Source organism: Danio rerio, chromosome 18 (assembly GCF_052040795.2).
Source record: "Danio rerio strain M-AB ecotype USA chromosome 18, GRCz13ab, whole genome shotgun sequence".
In the NCBI taxonomy this organism is placed as follows: domain Eukaryota; kingdom Metazoa; phylum Chordata; class Actinopteri; order Cypriniformes; family Danionidae; genus Danio; species Danio rerio.
In genome coordinates this window covers 42,066,569-42,083,375 of record NC_141038.1, presented here as the reverse complement: position 1 = coordinate 42,083,375, position 16,807 = coordinate 42,066,569, and the positions used below count along the sequence as shown (strand labels likewise).

Here is a 16,807-nt window from a genome sequence, read left to right as displayed (position 1 = left end):
TAGAATATATAAATAAATTAAATTTAATAATTAATAATAATTACTTCAGTGAAAAAATAACATTACCTAATCACCGCATCAGCTAATTTAAAAATTAGTAAAACAGAATACAGAGGTCAAAAATGAACTTGCAATGTACTTTCAACAAAAGGCAAGGAATTTAAAAGCTGATATTTAAAGTTATATGTTTGTTAAAGCACTTCCATAAAATCCATAGTACATATATATGTAAACCGACTCATAAAACATCTGTAAATCATTATGCATATAATAAAATGCCTGGTTTACAGGGATGGGCTATATGCACACAGACCTTTAATTTTCAGCCAGGGCTTCCAGTGAAGTGTCTTTCCATTACAAAATTATCACGCTGAAGATATGATTTCTTTAAAAATCAGCTATCTTCCCTGCCTGTTAGATATATGATATGAAGTGGGTCTCACACAAGAAGCACTGCATTAAATTCCATTTCCCCGCCATGTCTATGACCGTTTATTTTACCCCAGTATTTTCAATGGAATTTTTGCACTATCCTGTTGCAATTGATGACGCTAGGTCTTTCATCTCGTTTTACGCTGGAACAACTAAATGAATGCTTAAGTCTATTTAACTGAATGTATTGTTATTATATTACAACATCGATGGTGTAAAAACAGCCTTGTGAAAATCAAAATAGTCACATTAAGCTTTCACCGGAAGTTTATCGTTGGGTTTAAAACTCCAGCTGTGCATAAAGCCCATTAAATGGTTATAATAGAAATTATTTGATTTGAATACTGTGTCTGCAAAGTGTCTGAGTGTAACGTATAATGAATTGCACTATAGACTACCATTGTCTGTGCATTGGATGTGCATATAGAAGTTTTTATGGATGAGAGCAAAAAATGAAACGCATTCTAAATTTACAGCAAGACTGTGACATTGCACCTTGCACTCTTCATCCAGCAGGTCCAGGATGCCCATCTTGGCCTCTATGAGGTTGATACACGGCTGATTATCATAGAAATCAATGAGAGTCCAGGGGATCTGCTCTTTCATATACTCCTCCTGCTCCAACTTAAACACATGCTGGACACGAGAAGACAGAAAAATCACAATTTATTTACAGAATGGATAATTATTAACAATCAAACATGAATGGAGGAGATCTGGTCCCAAATGGCTCACCATGTTGAACTGTTGCTGTAGTTTCTCATTGGCATAGTTGATACAGAACTGTTCAAAACTGTTGATTTCAAAAGTCTCGAACCTGGAACAATAAAACAGAGCGTCACAATTCACTTTGGTAAATCTAAAACAACGTCCAGAGTTGGTAGCTGTATTATCATCCTAATGTGAAGTGAATCTTATCAAAGTTTAAAAAAAAAAGTTAAAATAAATGCAAATTAGGTGTGTTTTCATCAAGTTATTTGGTAGTATTGCTGGTGATCACCCCCCAGTGGCGATTCACGGAACAGGATCTCTCGTTTTACCTGATCTCCGATTAGTTTTACTAGTTTATAGACATTTTAGTGAGACGTTTGTGAAATGAAAAGAAATAAAACACATTAATTTTCCTTGATAGAATGACCTTCCCATTTCCACGTAGACTGTTGATTCACTAGTAATATTCAAATGACAACTTACTAACAACTAACAATTTTTGCACATTTGTACTTTCTTTCAATCACTCCACATCTCTAAAAAAAAACACTGTGAATTTATGAAATGCACAGGTGAGTGGGCTTGACAAACCCCCTGTAGAAACACTCTTTTCTCTATTGAAAAAAATGACTTTGACTTGTTCTTCATTGTAGACAATATGAACACATATTAATTTGGCCTGTCTGCAGTCCCGACCTATCTATAATAGAGAACGTGTGATGCATTTTGAGGCGCAAAATGTGACAATGAAGACCCCATACTGTTGTCCACCTTATGGCTAATTTATACTTCTGGATCAAGCACACATGTAGCTCCTGCACAGCCCTCATGTGGTTAACGCCAACACTGACAAGCACCTCTCAAAAAACTACACGTCACCAGGACGCATAGCACAAGCTCTGTGATTGGTCGGCATGGTAGCTATAACGAGTGTGGTCAGTGCTGAAAGCCACGAACCTGATGGAGCGAGTCTTTACAAGTGTCCCCTGAAGGAGCTCCAGATTGAAACTTATGCTTTGTGTTTACCTTATGATTAAAATTGTTGCACATACTCTGAATGAGCGAGTTTTAGCTTCTTGTACAGTAAGATAGCGATCAGAAAAAAACGCGAAAGAAACTTGACAGAGAGGAACAAAAAAACTTACTGCCAGCAAACGTTTTGGAACTGTTATTGCAGAGCAATACAAACAGCACGCAAAAGTATAAATGCATGACTATGCGCAAGGCAGGCGCTGTGGGTCACGGCAATCACTCAACGCAGAAGTAAACCAGCATTTACGACTGTTTGTCTTCAGCGCCTAAACATCTTTTAATTGTTAAAAAGAAAAAAAAAAAGAATTTTAAGTGAAAAAGAATGGCAACATTACAAAGTGGTAAATGCTTTACTGTTCCAACTTTTTTAAATGTGTTGATAAACCAAAATTGGAATACATGTTTATTTTAAAAAATAAAAATCATGAGAAGCACATTAAATGATGTTTGTTGTATTGTCTGTAATAAAACACAAATTAAAGTAAATTTAGAAATCACTACTTTCTTTTTTTATGTGGATTTCCATGCGGTCCCAATTTTTCTGGTTTGAAGTTGTACATTGAACAATGCTCAAACAAAGTTTACGTCTTCCATACATGCCAAGAAGTGTGCTTCCTGTGCATCTACATTTGAAATAATGAACTTAAGTTTGTAAAAGAAGCGTTACGTGAACAATGATTTCAATCACAAATGTCTAGCGTACACCATGCCTAGCAAGAGAACTGTTGCCTGTAGAAAAGTCTTATCAGAGTGACCCATACCATAATGTACTGTACTGAACCATATCGCTCAGTTGAAATGAGAAATTAGTCGTGAGAAAGAAATTTGACAAAGAAAAAACTTTTGTTTTTTTTCCTTCATAATTTTGACGTGATACTTCAAATTGCGCGTTAAAGCAGGGGTAGGAATCCCAGCTAGTGTGTGTGTGTGTACTGTATGTGTGTATCTGTCTGTATTAACACACACCCGTAAATGTCCAAGACTCCGATGAAAGAGTGTTGCTTGACCGTTGAATGCAGAGCTTTGTTCACGTGGTCCACAATCCAGTTGAAGAGTTTGGCGTAGATATGTTTGGCGAGAGCGTCGCGGGCGTTTATAGCCTGTAGTTTGGGAATGGGCTTTATGTATGTCTCAGTCGCAGTCTTCAACTTCTTATGACAGAGCCAATGAGACATGTCTTGATATGTCACTCCCATCAACTCACAAAACACACTCAGGTGACCGTTGTTTGGCTGGAGGGGAAAAATGTAAAAGAATTACATAGTTATTACACAATACAATACATAGTTACTGTGAGATTTGGTGCGATGCATGTGGGTAAAAAATATCCTGAAGGTGTAAAAATGCAATAAAACTTTAAATAATTTCACACTTGAAAAAACTAACAAATCTCTTAAATATTGTTCCACATTATCAATATCAAATACCGTGTAAAGTTGGAATTACAGCTTTAAACCACTTGAAAATCATCAATTGTCTCTAAATATAATGGATTTATTTTGTATGAGTCTAAGTAAAATGTTGATATTTGTTTTATTAAATCAAGATCTGATAACATTTCTTCCAAATTTCAAATAAAATACTGTCATCTAGACATCCACATCTTTTATTTCCCAGAAAACAACAGATAGCCAAAATAACAAATCAGAGTTAACAATTAGGGTAATTCCATCCAATATAGATTTATTTCTTCTGAAGATATACACTATTGTCACCTATCCAGGTTTTAGGAACAACAAATAATAACTTGACTTCTGGTTGATCATTTGGTGTCAAAAGTGCCTTATCTGAAAGGTAAATGCCTTTAGATAAAGCTGATTTTACCAAAATAAAATATAATCATGTCTTGATTTTTAATTATTTAATTAGACGGTAAGGTCTGACTTTTGACAGAAATAATGTACAGTATAGAATATAAAGTCATGGTGCAGTGGAAAAATAACAAATATTGTTTATGACTCCTATGAGCTTGGAGGACTGCATCCATACATCTCTGCAATGACTGAAATAACTTTTTAATAAAGTCATCTTGAATGGCACAGAAAGCATTCTTGCAGGACTCCCAGAGTTCATCAAGATTCTTTGGATTCATCTTTAATGCCTCATCCATCACCCCAGACATGATCAATAATGTTCATGTCTGATAACTGGGCTGGCCAATCCTGGAACACCTTGATCTTTGCTTTCAGGACTTTTGATGTGGAGGCTGAAGTATGAGAAGGAGCGCTATCCTGCTGAAGAATTTGCCCTCTCTTGTGGTTTGTAATGTAATGGGCAGCAAAAATGTCTTAATAGCTCAGACTGTTGCTGTTGCCATCCACTCTGCAGATCTCTTGCACACCCCCATACTGAATTTAATCCCAAACCATGATATATATATATATATATATATATATATATATATATATATATATATATATATATATATATATATATATATATATATATATATATATATATGTATATATACACACACAGTTGAAGTAAGATTTATAACCCCCCTTTGGATTTTATTCTTTTTTTTTTATTTCCCAAAGGATGTTTCACAGAGCAAGAAAATTTTCACAGTATGTCTGATATTATTTTTTCTTTTGGATGAAGTCCTATTTGTTGTATTTTGGCAAGAATAACAGCAGTTTATACTTTTTTAGGGACAAAATTATTAGCCCTTTAAGCTATACATTTCTTTTGACAGTCTACAGAACAAACCATCGTTATACAATGACTTGCCTAATTAACCTAACCTGCCAAGTTAACCTAATTAACCTAGTTAAGCCTTTAAATGTCACTTTAAGCTGTATAAAGGTGTCTTGAAAAACATCATGGCAAGCATAAAAGAAATCTGTGATTAGAAATGAGTTATTGTGTTTAGAAAGGTGTTGAAAACATCTTCTCTCCGTTAAACAGAAATTGGGGAAAAAAATAAACAGGGGCTAATAATTCAGGGGGCTAATAATTCTGACTTCAACTGTATAAAAAAAAATAAATAAATAAATAATATGTACGCTGTGATAAGCACTTTATTAATGCCTTTTAACTTTGCTCGCTTAATGTTTGACTGTGTCTTAAAAGTGTCATAAAATGCATTCAACAGTGCTGCACTTCAAAACTTTTGTTCGGTTATCTGGTTTCTGTTTGAACTTTAAAGTCAACATCAGACTCACTGGAATAATACTGCTGTCCGAGTCTCTATCCTTCACGTCTACATTTCCAAGGTGCAAAATGGAAGCCAATATCTGAAACAAGCCCATCTGATAGGACTCATTTATACCTGAAGAGAGAGAACAAAATAAAAATATGAAAAACATCAAGAAATCAGAGCAGAAATGGCGTTAGCATATTGCTAAGGTGACAGCACAGTAACATATAGGGCTGGCAGTTGATTAAAATATTGTGATTAATCACATGATGACCATGAGTTAACTCGTGATTAATTGCACATTAATCTCACATTTTCTCTGTTCTAAATATACCCTAAATTAATATAATGTTGCATCCTGAAACTGTATAACAACATCAGGGACTTTTGAATTGTGGTTCAACAGTGGCATTAAAAAGACCAACTAATAAAACTGGCCTAGATAAAATTGACAGGTACCAACAATTATATCCATGTCTGTATTTTAAATACACTTTAAAACTATTTTTAAAAAAAATCATATAATTGATTAAAACATATTTTGTATTTGTATTTTGTCAATTTCTATAAAACATCTAAATATGATACTGCAAGTGCAAACAGGTTATACTAAAACCTGTATTATGTAAACATTCATTCCACACAGACTGATGTATTTCAAGTGTTTATTTCTTTGAATTTGAATGAAATTCATTATCTCAAAACTTTTTAATTTACCTTAAGACCAATACAAAGAAAGGATTTTTAAAAATCTTGGCCAATTGAAACATATGAGCATGCACAGCACTCAATACTTAGTTGGGGCTCCTTTTGCCAGAATTACTGCAGCAATGTGGGGAGACACGAAATCGATCAGTCTGTGGCACTGCTCAAGTGTTATGAAAGCCCAGGTTGCTCTGATAGTGGCCTTCAGCTCTTCTGGCACATCGTATCCTCCTCTTCACAATACCCCACTATGGGGTTCAGGTCAGGCGAGTTTGCAGGCCAATTAAAAACAGCGATACTATGGTCTTTATACCAGGAACTGGTAGCTTTGGCACTGTGTGAAGGTGCCAAGTCCTGTTGAAAATTGAAATCTGCATCTCCATAAAGTTGATCAGCAGCAGAAAGCAAGACATGCTCTAAAACATCCTGTTAAAGAGCTTGACCTCAGAAAACACGGTGGAGCAACACCGGCAGATGACATGCCACCCCAAACCATCAATGACTGTGGAAACTTTACACTGGACATTAAGCAACATGGATTGTGTGCCTCTCCTCTCTTTCTCCAGACTCGTAGACCCTGATTTACAACAAAAATATAAAATTTACTTTCATCAGAGAACTTAACTTTGGACCACTCACCAGCAGTCCTTAGCCCAGGTGAGACGCTTTCTGATGCTGTCTATTTTTCAAGGGTGGTTTGACACAAGCACTGCGACAGCTTAAACCCATGTCTTGCATACATCTGTGCGTAGTGGTTTTTGATGCACTGACTCCAGCTGCAGTCCACTCTTTGTGAATCTCCGTCACTGTTTTGAATGGGCTTTGTTTAACATTTCTCTTCAGGTTGTGGTTATCCCTTTAATTGTACGCTTTTTTCTACCACATCTTTTCCTTCCCTTCACCTCTCCATTAATGAGCTTGGACACAGAGCTCTGTGAAAACCCAGCCCCTTTTCCAATGACCTTTTGTGTCTTGCCCTCTTTGTGCAAGGTGTCAATGGTCATCTTTTGGACAACTTTCAAATTAGCCATCTACCCCAAGTTTGTGTAGCCTAAAAAACTAGACTGAGAGACCCTTAAAAAGCCTTTGCAGGTGTTTTGAGTTAATTAGCTAATTAGAGTGTGGCATCAGGTGTCTACAATACTGAAACTTTTCACAATATTCTAATATTCTGAGATACTAAATTTGGGGACTTCTTTAGTTTTCATCAAAATTCTAAAATTTAAAAAAAAAAACATAAACTCTTGAAATATATATGTCTGTGTGGATTAAATGTACAATATATGAAGAAGTTTCACTTCTTGAATGAATTAGTGAAATAGATAAACTTTTTTAAAGATATTTTAATTATATGGCCAGCATCTGTATATACTCCAATTAAGTTGTTTTTTAACATGTAACACTCTATGCTACAAGAGGAAATGTTTCTTTTAATCTGACCTAACAGTATGAAGGCGTTCCTGGTGGTAGACATCTCCTTGGCATCATCTACTCCATCTATGACTGGATTCCTGCCCTGTTTGGTGTAGTGGAAATCATTAGCCTTCCCTGCAGAGAAACAAACGCATATATAAACTGTTATTACAATATACCATGCAAATGCTCAAGATACACAATGCAGACTTTTTTTGAAAGATAACCCTAAGGTTTGGTTATCATTGAACAAAACTAAATTATAAACTAAAACTAATGCTGCTTCTTATTGCTACTTCAATTACTTCGACAACAAACAACCAACACACCTGTATACACTTGAAAGTCTTGTCAGTTTAAACTCCTGACATGCCGTTTTCTGAGTATGAAGTGTTTGTTGTTACTCCTTTTTTGATTTTTAATTTAAGTTATTTTAAATATGATTAAAATAATTTTTAAGTTTATTTAATGTGATTAAGTTGAATTATATGCTATTCATAAGCTGTACATTTAAAATGAGAAATTAATTTAATGTGAGAACAGATTACGTTAATATATGCACCTATTATAAGCCGAAAGAAAGCAAGTTGATGATGTGTTTACATGCAGAGTAGAATATGTGTAACCTAAAGGGCAACAATCTAGTAAAGTACTTCACTTACATCATGTACTCTGAACCCTGACTAACAAGCTATGAGTGTAAAGCACTGATAGAATGCATACAATTTGTGTGAGTATTTTAAAACGTAACATTCTGTAGTTATTTTTAGTGGTGTAAAGGATCACAAATCTCACGGTTCGGATCCCATAATGGTTTTTTAGTCACAGATCGGACCATTTTTTTGAATCAGCCAAAAAGGGGAAAAGACAAATGGATTTTTGCTTTCCATTTATTACAAAAACCGTACTGCAAGAAACTTTTAGTTTTGTTAAAAATACAATAAGGAAATAATCAGCTCAATAAAAAAAAAAAAATTCAGTTACTGTGAAAAATTGACGGTTACAACTACTGTTGCTGATGATGTAGCAATCTAACATTACAATTTGTACAACCCACAATTATTTTTAGTCTCATTTTCAATAATAGATTCTGTTATTCAGTTAGATGTGTCATTTTCGAAGAATTACTCAGTGGCATATTTTTAATGGCTGGTTAAATAATGTAATTGCAGCGTACAGATTTTATTTTTAAGTGCCATTAAAAGCATATGACGGCAATTTTACTCTTTACCATAAACATCAGTATTTATAGCTAAACTATAAACTGTTATCCCAGTACTTTTGTATTATTTGAATATTTATAAACTAAAGACTGATTCTCTTTCTTGAATCATTAGCATTTTTCAAGCACATATTCAAAAGCAGCGATTCAAAGGATTAATAAACATGATGAAAATCACCATCATTTATAATTTATGTTGCATGGTTGGTGAGATCCCAATCTTTTAATGATTAATCGTGCAGATTACACGTAATGCATTGATGCAGGCTAAACAAGTCGTGACAGAAAACACTTTAATAACCTAAGAAACCCGGCACATCCAGAAACTTCTTCCTTCATCATTATATATTTACAGGAAAGCCTAAATGCTTTTGTATGTTTAACTTAAATGACGCGAGAGGCGATCTCTCTGTGATCGTTATAAATTTAGTAAAGTAAAAAAAGTATTAATCCACAGGTCATGTGTGTTCAGTGATTCGTACAGATCACAATTCGCGGTTCGGATCAACCATGACCCCCTAGTTATTATTAGGGTGCTTTCACATCTGTGGTTCGGTTCATTTGGTCCAAACCAAGGACAAGAAATGATACATTGTAGCATTTGTAGCCGTTTTTTGGGTGCTTTATACCACACTGATGGCTTTGGCCTAAACCAGTTGAAAAGAACCAAAATGCAGTCATCTGACAAAATCCACATCACTCATTGGCCAGATGATATTGAACATACTTCCTAAACTGATTTTCAATCGGTCAAAATTAACATGTGGGGTAAATGCCAATGGAACTCCCTAGCGCAGGCTGATTGTATCCCTGCCCATAGTATACTATATAGTTTGTACACATTACTTTAGACAAACTATACATTTCGAGAATGAAGCACGACTGCGGCTAGAAAACAAAGTTTTGATGCATTGCAAACGACGAAGAAGTCAAGTCACTTTAGGAGGAGGCATGAATTAATATAACTGCGACATGGTCATTTATAGGAATTATTACCAACGATCCATCAGGCAATGTTTTTTTCCCTCTCTCTCTTTTTCTCTTTCTCTCTCTGTCTCTCTCGTTCTCTCTGTTTAAAACTGTTGGTAAAGCGCTGTCAACAAATTGTCAAACAATTTTTCCTCCACACCCCATAAGATGGCAGTTCTAGTTTGGATCATGTTCTCATCACAAACGAACTGCTCCTGGGTTTGTTTGAAAGTGTACCGATACCACCTGTTCAAGGATGTCTCAGTACAGTTTTTTGGTCCGCTTTTGGTGCGCACTCGAGTGTGATTGCTACATTACATTACACAAACCTGCCCAAATTAACCACACCAAGAGGGAAAACGAACTCTAGTGTTATTCAACCAAACTAAATAAGGCAGGTGTGAAAACACTCTTAAAAGCCATTTAGCAGGACAGAAAGTACAGTAAGTACCCTTCATGTTCTCATCAGTGACTTGCAGTCTAAACAGTCTCTTAGTCATTGTGTGTATCGATTTTACATCTTCTTGAACACTTTTAATGCTTCCACACTGTACACGTTGGCTCCATTTATAAATCGTCCATGTATATGTGTGATTTGATTGGATGGGAATCACAAGACTGATTATTCTACCTAGCCAATAACTGTAAAAGAGAATTTTGTTTTTTACATAAATAGTGACACCCTAAAATGCAGCATAAAAACGAACAACTACTCATTTATAGTTGAGTATTTGCAATGCGTTACTTTACCCCATTGCTTACCATGATACATCAAAAGGCAAAATATTTAGTCTCTGAATGTAAACAGCCGGCGAAGAAATTGAGTTCACATCAGTGTTAGATCTGCTAAACAATGTCTCTGGGGTATAAAGATATCTCAAATGTAGCTAATCGGTCTTATCAGAAACGATGTGCGGATTAAAAGAGCATTAATTGTGCAGGAAACCCCACAACCATTAATGAACAACAATTCGGCCAATAGTACTACACAAATCTGCATTAATAAAGTGCTCTTATTCACAGAGATGAACCATAAAATAGAAAACCTTCTTCATGGATTAAACCAATGATACACGGTTGCTTGGTAACAGAGGTCTTATTGAGACACACACATACACGCTCACATTAACTGGGCGTCAGCTGAGCAGGAAGTCAGCTGAGTAGGCAAACAGCAGGACCGACACAGAGCTAGCAGTGTGTGTGTGTGTGTGTGTTCAGAGCAAGTGGTTGAAGCAAACAGAGTAGAGATGATAGGGAGAGGGGAGTGTGCATAACTAAACTACAGGAGCTACAGTATTCGTATTCGTATGCGTGTGTGTGTTTGCGTTGCGTGTGTGTGTGTGTGTGTGTGTGTTAAGACCTGCACAGCTCGTCTCTCAGCAGGGCTGCTCTGATAGCCGCTCTACACGCTGTGCCAACATGAACACACTGTAATCAGACACGTTACCCACACACACTCTCACACATTAACTTGGATAATAATTTGGGGACATTTCATTCTTAAATATTTTAATATGACACTAATTATATTCAGTGGTTACAAACCTTTTTGAGTCAAAGGAATTGTATGGTTCACAATTTTAGTTACAAGCTCCATGAATTTTCTGATTGGGATTTAAGAAAAATCTAATAAACATAAAGTAAAAATCTTAAACTATACTTTTAATTTAATTTTTTGGTTAATTTTAAATAATTTCAAATGTATAGTTCCCCTAAAAATGACAATTCTGTCATCGATAACTCCTTTGATTTGTTCCATTAAACACAAAAGAAGATATTTTGAAAAATGTTGGAAACCTAAAACTACTACCTTCAATATTTGTTTTTCTGACTTTAAAATATCTGTTTGTGTTCAAAGGAGTAAAAACTAAAGCTAAACTTGTTTGGAATTAGTGGAGGGTGAGTAAATGATGACAGAATTATATTTTTCTGGGTGAACTATCCCCCACTGAAGCTCCATTGGATTTGTTAAGCCACCATAGAGGGCCACTATAGCTGAATCCCACAATGTTAAAAAAAAAAAAAAGTGCAGATTTGTCTGCATCAAATTAAAATGATGTACATACATACAGTATACAAGCATACAAATGTCTAGTGTCTAGGTTGTTTTAATGTATAAATAACAATGTTTTATTAACTATTTTTAAATAACTGTTTAATAATAATAATAATAATAATAATAATAATAATAATAATAATAATAATTCCTTACATTTATATAGCGCTTTTCTGGGCACTCAAAGCGCTTTACACAATGGGGGGAATCTCCTTATCCACCACCAATGTTTAAATGTTTAAATAGCTTTTGTAAAAATGTCAAAACATTTGTGAAACCCCATTGTCATTCACCATAGCAGATTAAAAGGCTCATTAAAACTAATACAATATTTAAAATATAACTTTTTAAAATTATATTTAATTAAAAATTGTAACATAAATTCTTCATATTTAAGTTTAAAGATACTTACATAACTTTTCAGAGGTGAAGAAAAGAATGAAAAAAGGTATAAACGTATTACAGTGTGTGTATAAGAGATTGTTTATCTTAAATCCATCTTACTTTTGAATAAAATGTTAAAAATACATTAAATTAAACAAAAATGTTTGTAACGACTACGGAAAATGAGTAAAATGATGTCATCTCTAAATTAGACTAATCTGAACAGTCACATTAAAAGCAGGTTTTTGTAAACTAAGTAGGCTTTGTGTAAGAAAAATAGATTAGTGTGTAATATTGACTGGAATGTTTGAATTTAAGGGAAATGGAATGTAGTGGTTTATTTAAAGATTCAAGGAAATGAAATTGTAGCACTGTTGTGATGTCATTTTGAAGTCAAGCCAAAAAAAAATTAAGTTTGTATTGGGAGTGAAAATGATACTATGGCTGTTGATGTTAAGGATAAAGTACATCAAGGAGGTTGTTTTGCAGAATAAAGGCTTATCTGCAGTTTATTAGGACTGAAGAGCTTCATTTTTTAAAAACAAATATCCTGGTTGTACTTTATCTCACTTATTACATGGCTACTTGCCACAAAACATAAACATTAGACCCAAAACATTGTGCCTTAATAGTTTATAAACTCTTTAATTTGAACGAAAACAGCAGAATAAAACTAATGGAGTACACACTAACCTGCACATTATTCTTTCACAAGATGGCGCAAAACAGTCAAAAACACAAAGCTGACAGAAACAAAATTTGTTTGAATGGAGCATAGACTAACCTGCATATTATTCATTGACAAGATGGTGCAAAAGAGTAAAGAAAATATAAAGATGACAGAATCTAAACCGGCTGAATGGAGCATAGATTAACTTACGTATCATTCTTTCACAAGATGGCACAAAACAGTCAAAAACACAAAGCTGACAGCAATTAAACTGACTGAATGGAGCATAGACTAACCTACATTTCATTCATTGACAAGATGGTGCAAAAGAGTAAAAAAAAACACAAAGCTGACAGAATCTAAACCGGCTGAATGGAGCATAGACAAACTTACGTATCATTCATTCCCAAGATGGTACAAAACAGTCAAAAACACAAAGCTGACAGAAACGAACTTGGTTGAATGCAGCATAGACTAACCTATATAACATTCATTGACAAGATGGTGCAAAAAAATACAGAAAACACAAAGCTGACAGAATCTAAACCAGCTGAATGGAGCATAGACTAACTTACGTATCATTCATTCCCAAGATGGTACAAAACAGTCAAAAACACAAAGCTGAAAGAAACAAACTTGGTTGAATGCAGCATAGACTAACCTACATTTCATTCATTGACAAGATGGTGCAATAAAAAATAAAGAAAACACAAAGCTGACAGAATCTAAATCAGCTGAATGGAGCATAGACTAACTTACGTATCATTCATTCACAAGATGGGGCAAAAGAGTAAAGAAAACACCAAGTTGACAGAATCTAAACTGGCTGAATGGAGCATAGACTAACTTACGTATTATTCATTCACAGGATGGCACCAAACAGTCAAAAACACAAAGCTGACAGAAATGAAACTGGCTGAATGGAGCATAGACTAACCTACATATCATTCATTCAGAAGATGGTGAAAAACAGTCAAAAACACAAAGCTGACAAAAATAAAACCAGTTAAATAGAGCATAGACTAACCTATGTATCATTAATTTCCCAGATGGCCCAAAACAGTCAAAAACACATAAAGCTGACAGAAACGTAAGCGGCTGAATGGAGCATAGACTAACCTACATATCATTCATTCACAATATGGCAAAAAACAGTCAAAAACACAAAGTTAACAGAAACTAAACCAGTTGAATGGAGCATAGATTAATCTATGTATTATTTATTCACAAGATGGCGAAAAACAGTCAAAAGCAGTCACAAGAGACAAACAGATACATATAAATGTAAATGTAAGTATATAGATGTAAATGTCGGCATATTCACTAATAGTCAGTGTGATTGAAAGATCACTTGATGGGCCTTTGTTATTAAGCAGTTGTTATCTTGAAATAACACACTCTGGAATGTCAGGACTGACCAATCAGAATCGAGTATTGCAGACAGTCGTTTAATAATAAGGGATAATGTACATCTAGCCGGTTGTTCGTGCACTAAAACCTGAGAGCTTATCACCTTGTTGTATAAGCCAAAGGGGTTTATTTACAAAAGCAACTAGCTAGATGTACATTGTTCCACTTGCTAAATGGCTACTTGCCACAAAAGTAAACAACTAGACAAAACCATTAATCTGATCTTTAATAATCTACTACAGTAGCTCTTTATTTAAATGTTTGCAAAAGAAAAAACAGTACACTAACCTATTTAAATAGTATACTACCTGTTTCACTCTATTATTATTTAGTCACATGATGGTGCCAAACCGTTAAGAACAGTGGCATGACATAGCAGCATATACTTATGTATATGAATATATTCACCAATGGTCAAAGATGATTTGAAGTTTCCGGATGAGCCTGTGTTATAAGTGTCAGTGTTTGTTATCTGGGAATATTTGTGGCTACTCTCACTTCTGGAAAGGCAAGGTTTTTACCCTTGAGTAAAGAATGAAAGAGATCTACAACTGGAGTAATAGTGGTCAAGAGTCTTGAATGAAATAGCAGGGCATGTTAGTGTGTTTGGCTCACCAAGTTTCAGGGCTTTAAACTCCGGGAGGTGAGCAGATGCACAGAGCTGATAGAAGATATGATAATTCCTCTCTTCATCCGCCTGGAAAACAAAGTATAGAGGAAAAAAACAAAAATAGCATATAAGATTATTAATATCAACAGAGGGTTACATCTGCTGTTTTTTTTTTAAAAGAAAAAGTAGCAGGAAGTAACTGTTAATATTAGCTATTCATTTATTAAACATGAACAAATATAGGCGATATATAATTGTTATGATGCAATATACCGATAACAATCTCACCACCAAAAAAAAATAAATAAAATAAATAAATAAATAAATAAATAAAAACTTTTTAAACATAACCGATTTAGTTTTAGACTCATTTTTAATAACTGATTTTCTATGATGACAGCACATTATATTTTACTAGATTTTTTCAAGATACTAGTATTCAGCTTAAAGTGACATTCAAAGGCTTAATTAGTGTAATTAGGCAAGTCATTGTTTAACAGTAGTTTCTTCTGCAGACAATCAAAAATATGTATTGCTTAAGGAGGCTAATAATATTGACTTTAAAATAGGTTTTAAAGTATTAAAATCTGCTTTTATTCTAGCCAAAAAAAAAAACAAATAAGACTTTCTCCAGAAGAAAAAATATTATAGGAAATACTAAGAAAAATTCCTCTGGTAAACATCATTTGGGAAATATTTCTATATATAAAAAAAACTAAATTCACAGGAGGGCGAATAATTTTGACTTCAACTGATAATCGTTTTGAATAATCCTGATTATTATTATGACCAAAATAATCGTGATTATGATTTTTCCCCATGATCGAACAGCCTAATAATTTAGTATGGCCCCTAAACGATGTTACAAAAATGTAAATGGCCCTTTATAGAAAAAGTTCCCCACCCCTGATTCCGAACAACGTTTAAATCACTCACTCCTGTCCGCAATCTGGCAATCTGCGCTTTTGTTTGTTTTGATCCAGGAGTGCACTACCTAGTTCAACCACTGGATGTCAAATTTACATACTGCACCTTTAATAAAAAAATACACTAACTGCAAAGTATACAATACAGAGAAAAACTAAATCCAAAACTACTTCACTGATTATTGTCACACTTGTTAGCAATCAAGAAACAACTTAAATAGGACCTGCCTGACAAAGCGAAGTAGACATCCTAGTAGCTAGATATCATGCCGAGATCCAAAGTAATTCAAAAACACATGCAAAAGAAAATAATTGAGGAGTGATTGGTTGACCAAATATTACCCCAAGAGTGCAGGAACAACTCATCCAAGAAGTCACAAAAGACCCCACAATAACATTGAAAGAACTGTAGGCCACACTTGCCTCAGTTAAGGTGAGTGTTCATGACTCCACCATAAGAAAAAGACTTGTCAAAAATGGTTTATCTAAAAATGATATTATTTTATTAATATTTACATTTGTTTGATGATGTTAAACATTGAAGTGTGACAAATATCAGTAAGGGGGCAAACATTTATTTTTAAACCACTGTATACACACATTTTTTTTTTCTTCTGTATGCCACACCTAACTCGTGTGGAATTCCCCATGCACAACAGTGGCCTGTGTGAGTATGTTACATAAAGCTGAACAGACATGTTTAACTCCATTATCCTCATTCCTGTCCTATTTTAATCTCCCTAAAGCTTCCCAGAAGGAGAAAACCCCTCTGAATTCCAGCCCTGTTTCTCACACATTGGTCAGACTAGGTGAGTTATGTGGGCAGAATTGTTTTTTGGGAACTTAAATCAACTCTTTTACTGAAAAGAGCTTTACTTTAGTCAAAACAAACTAATGACAACACAAATGATTAAATTGTTTAAATACAAATGAATCAAATGTATATAATGACAATTAAAATAATAAAAAACTCAGTTGTATATTAACAATTAAATCCTAAATTTTTAGTGATGCATTAGTTTTAATATTAATCAATGAAGAAAAGTACAGTATAAATAATATGTAATATATTGCACATATTTAGTTAAATGAAGCTGTCTAGATTGAATTATTTATGCAAACTTAATG

General features: G+C 34.3%; 1 protein-coding gene and 2 long non-coding RNA genes across 17 annotated transcripts in view; 2 read left to right on the top strand and 1 right to left on the bottom strand.

The window, feature by feature from the left end:
- LOC147839797 (uncharacterized) overlaps positions 1 to 16,807 on the top strand; it is a 516,604-nt gene that overhangs the window by 412,274 nt on the left and 87,523 nt on the right. The gene's annotated exons all lie outside the window — the stretch shown is intronic.
- The window catches only part of myo5aa (myosin VAa), a 164,030-nt gene that overhangs the window by 72,624 nt on the left and 74,599 nt on the right, over positions 1 to 16,807 (bottom strand). For all 15 annotated transcript variants that reach the window (XR_015515196.1, XR_015515197.1, XR_015515194.1 and 12 more), the window contains 6 exons: positions 14,759 to 14,840; positions 7,460 to 7,567; positions 5,340 to 5,446; positions 3,142 to 3,407; positions 1,168 to 1,249; positions 928 to 1,068 (listed from right to left, as the gene is read on the bottom strand). Coding sequence is in view for 9 of the 15 variants with exons in the window: in XM_087293353.1 (XP_087149479.1) it covers positions 928 to 1,068; positions 1,168 to 1,249; positions 3,142 to 3,407; positions 5,340 to 5,446; positions 7,460 to 7,567; positions 14,759 to 14,840 (786 nt within the window). In the remaining 6 variants the exon portion in view is untranslated. The remainder of the gene's footprint in view (positions 1 to 927; positions 1,069 to 1,167; positions 1,250 to 3,141; positions 3,408 to 5,339; positions 5,447 to 7,459; positions 7,568 to 14,758; positions 14,841 to 16,807) is intronic.
- LOC147839798 (uncharacterized) lies at positions 12,289 to 15,045 on the top strand. Its single transcript, XR_015515221.1, has 3 exons — positions 12,289 to 13,147; positions 13,511 to 13,615; positions 13,797 to 15,045. It is a non-coding gene; the product is annotated as an uncharacterized LOC147839798 (long non-coding RNA).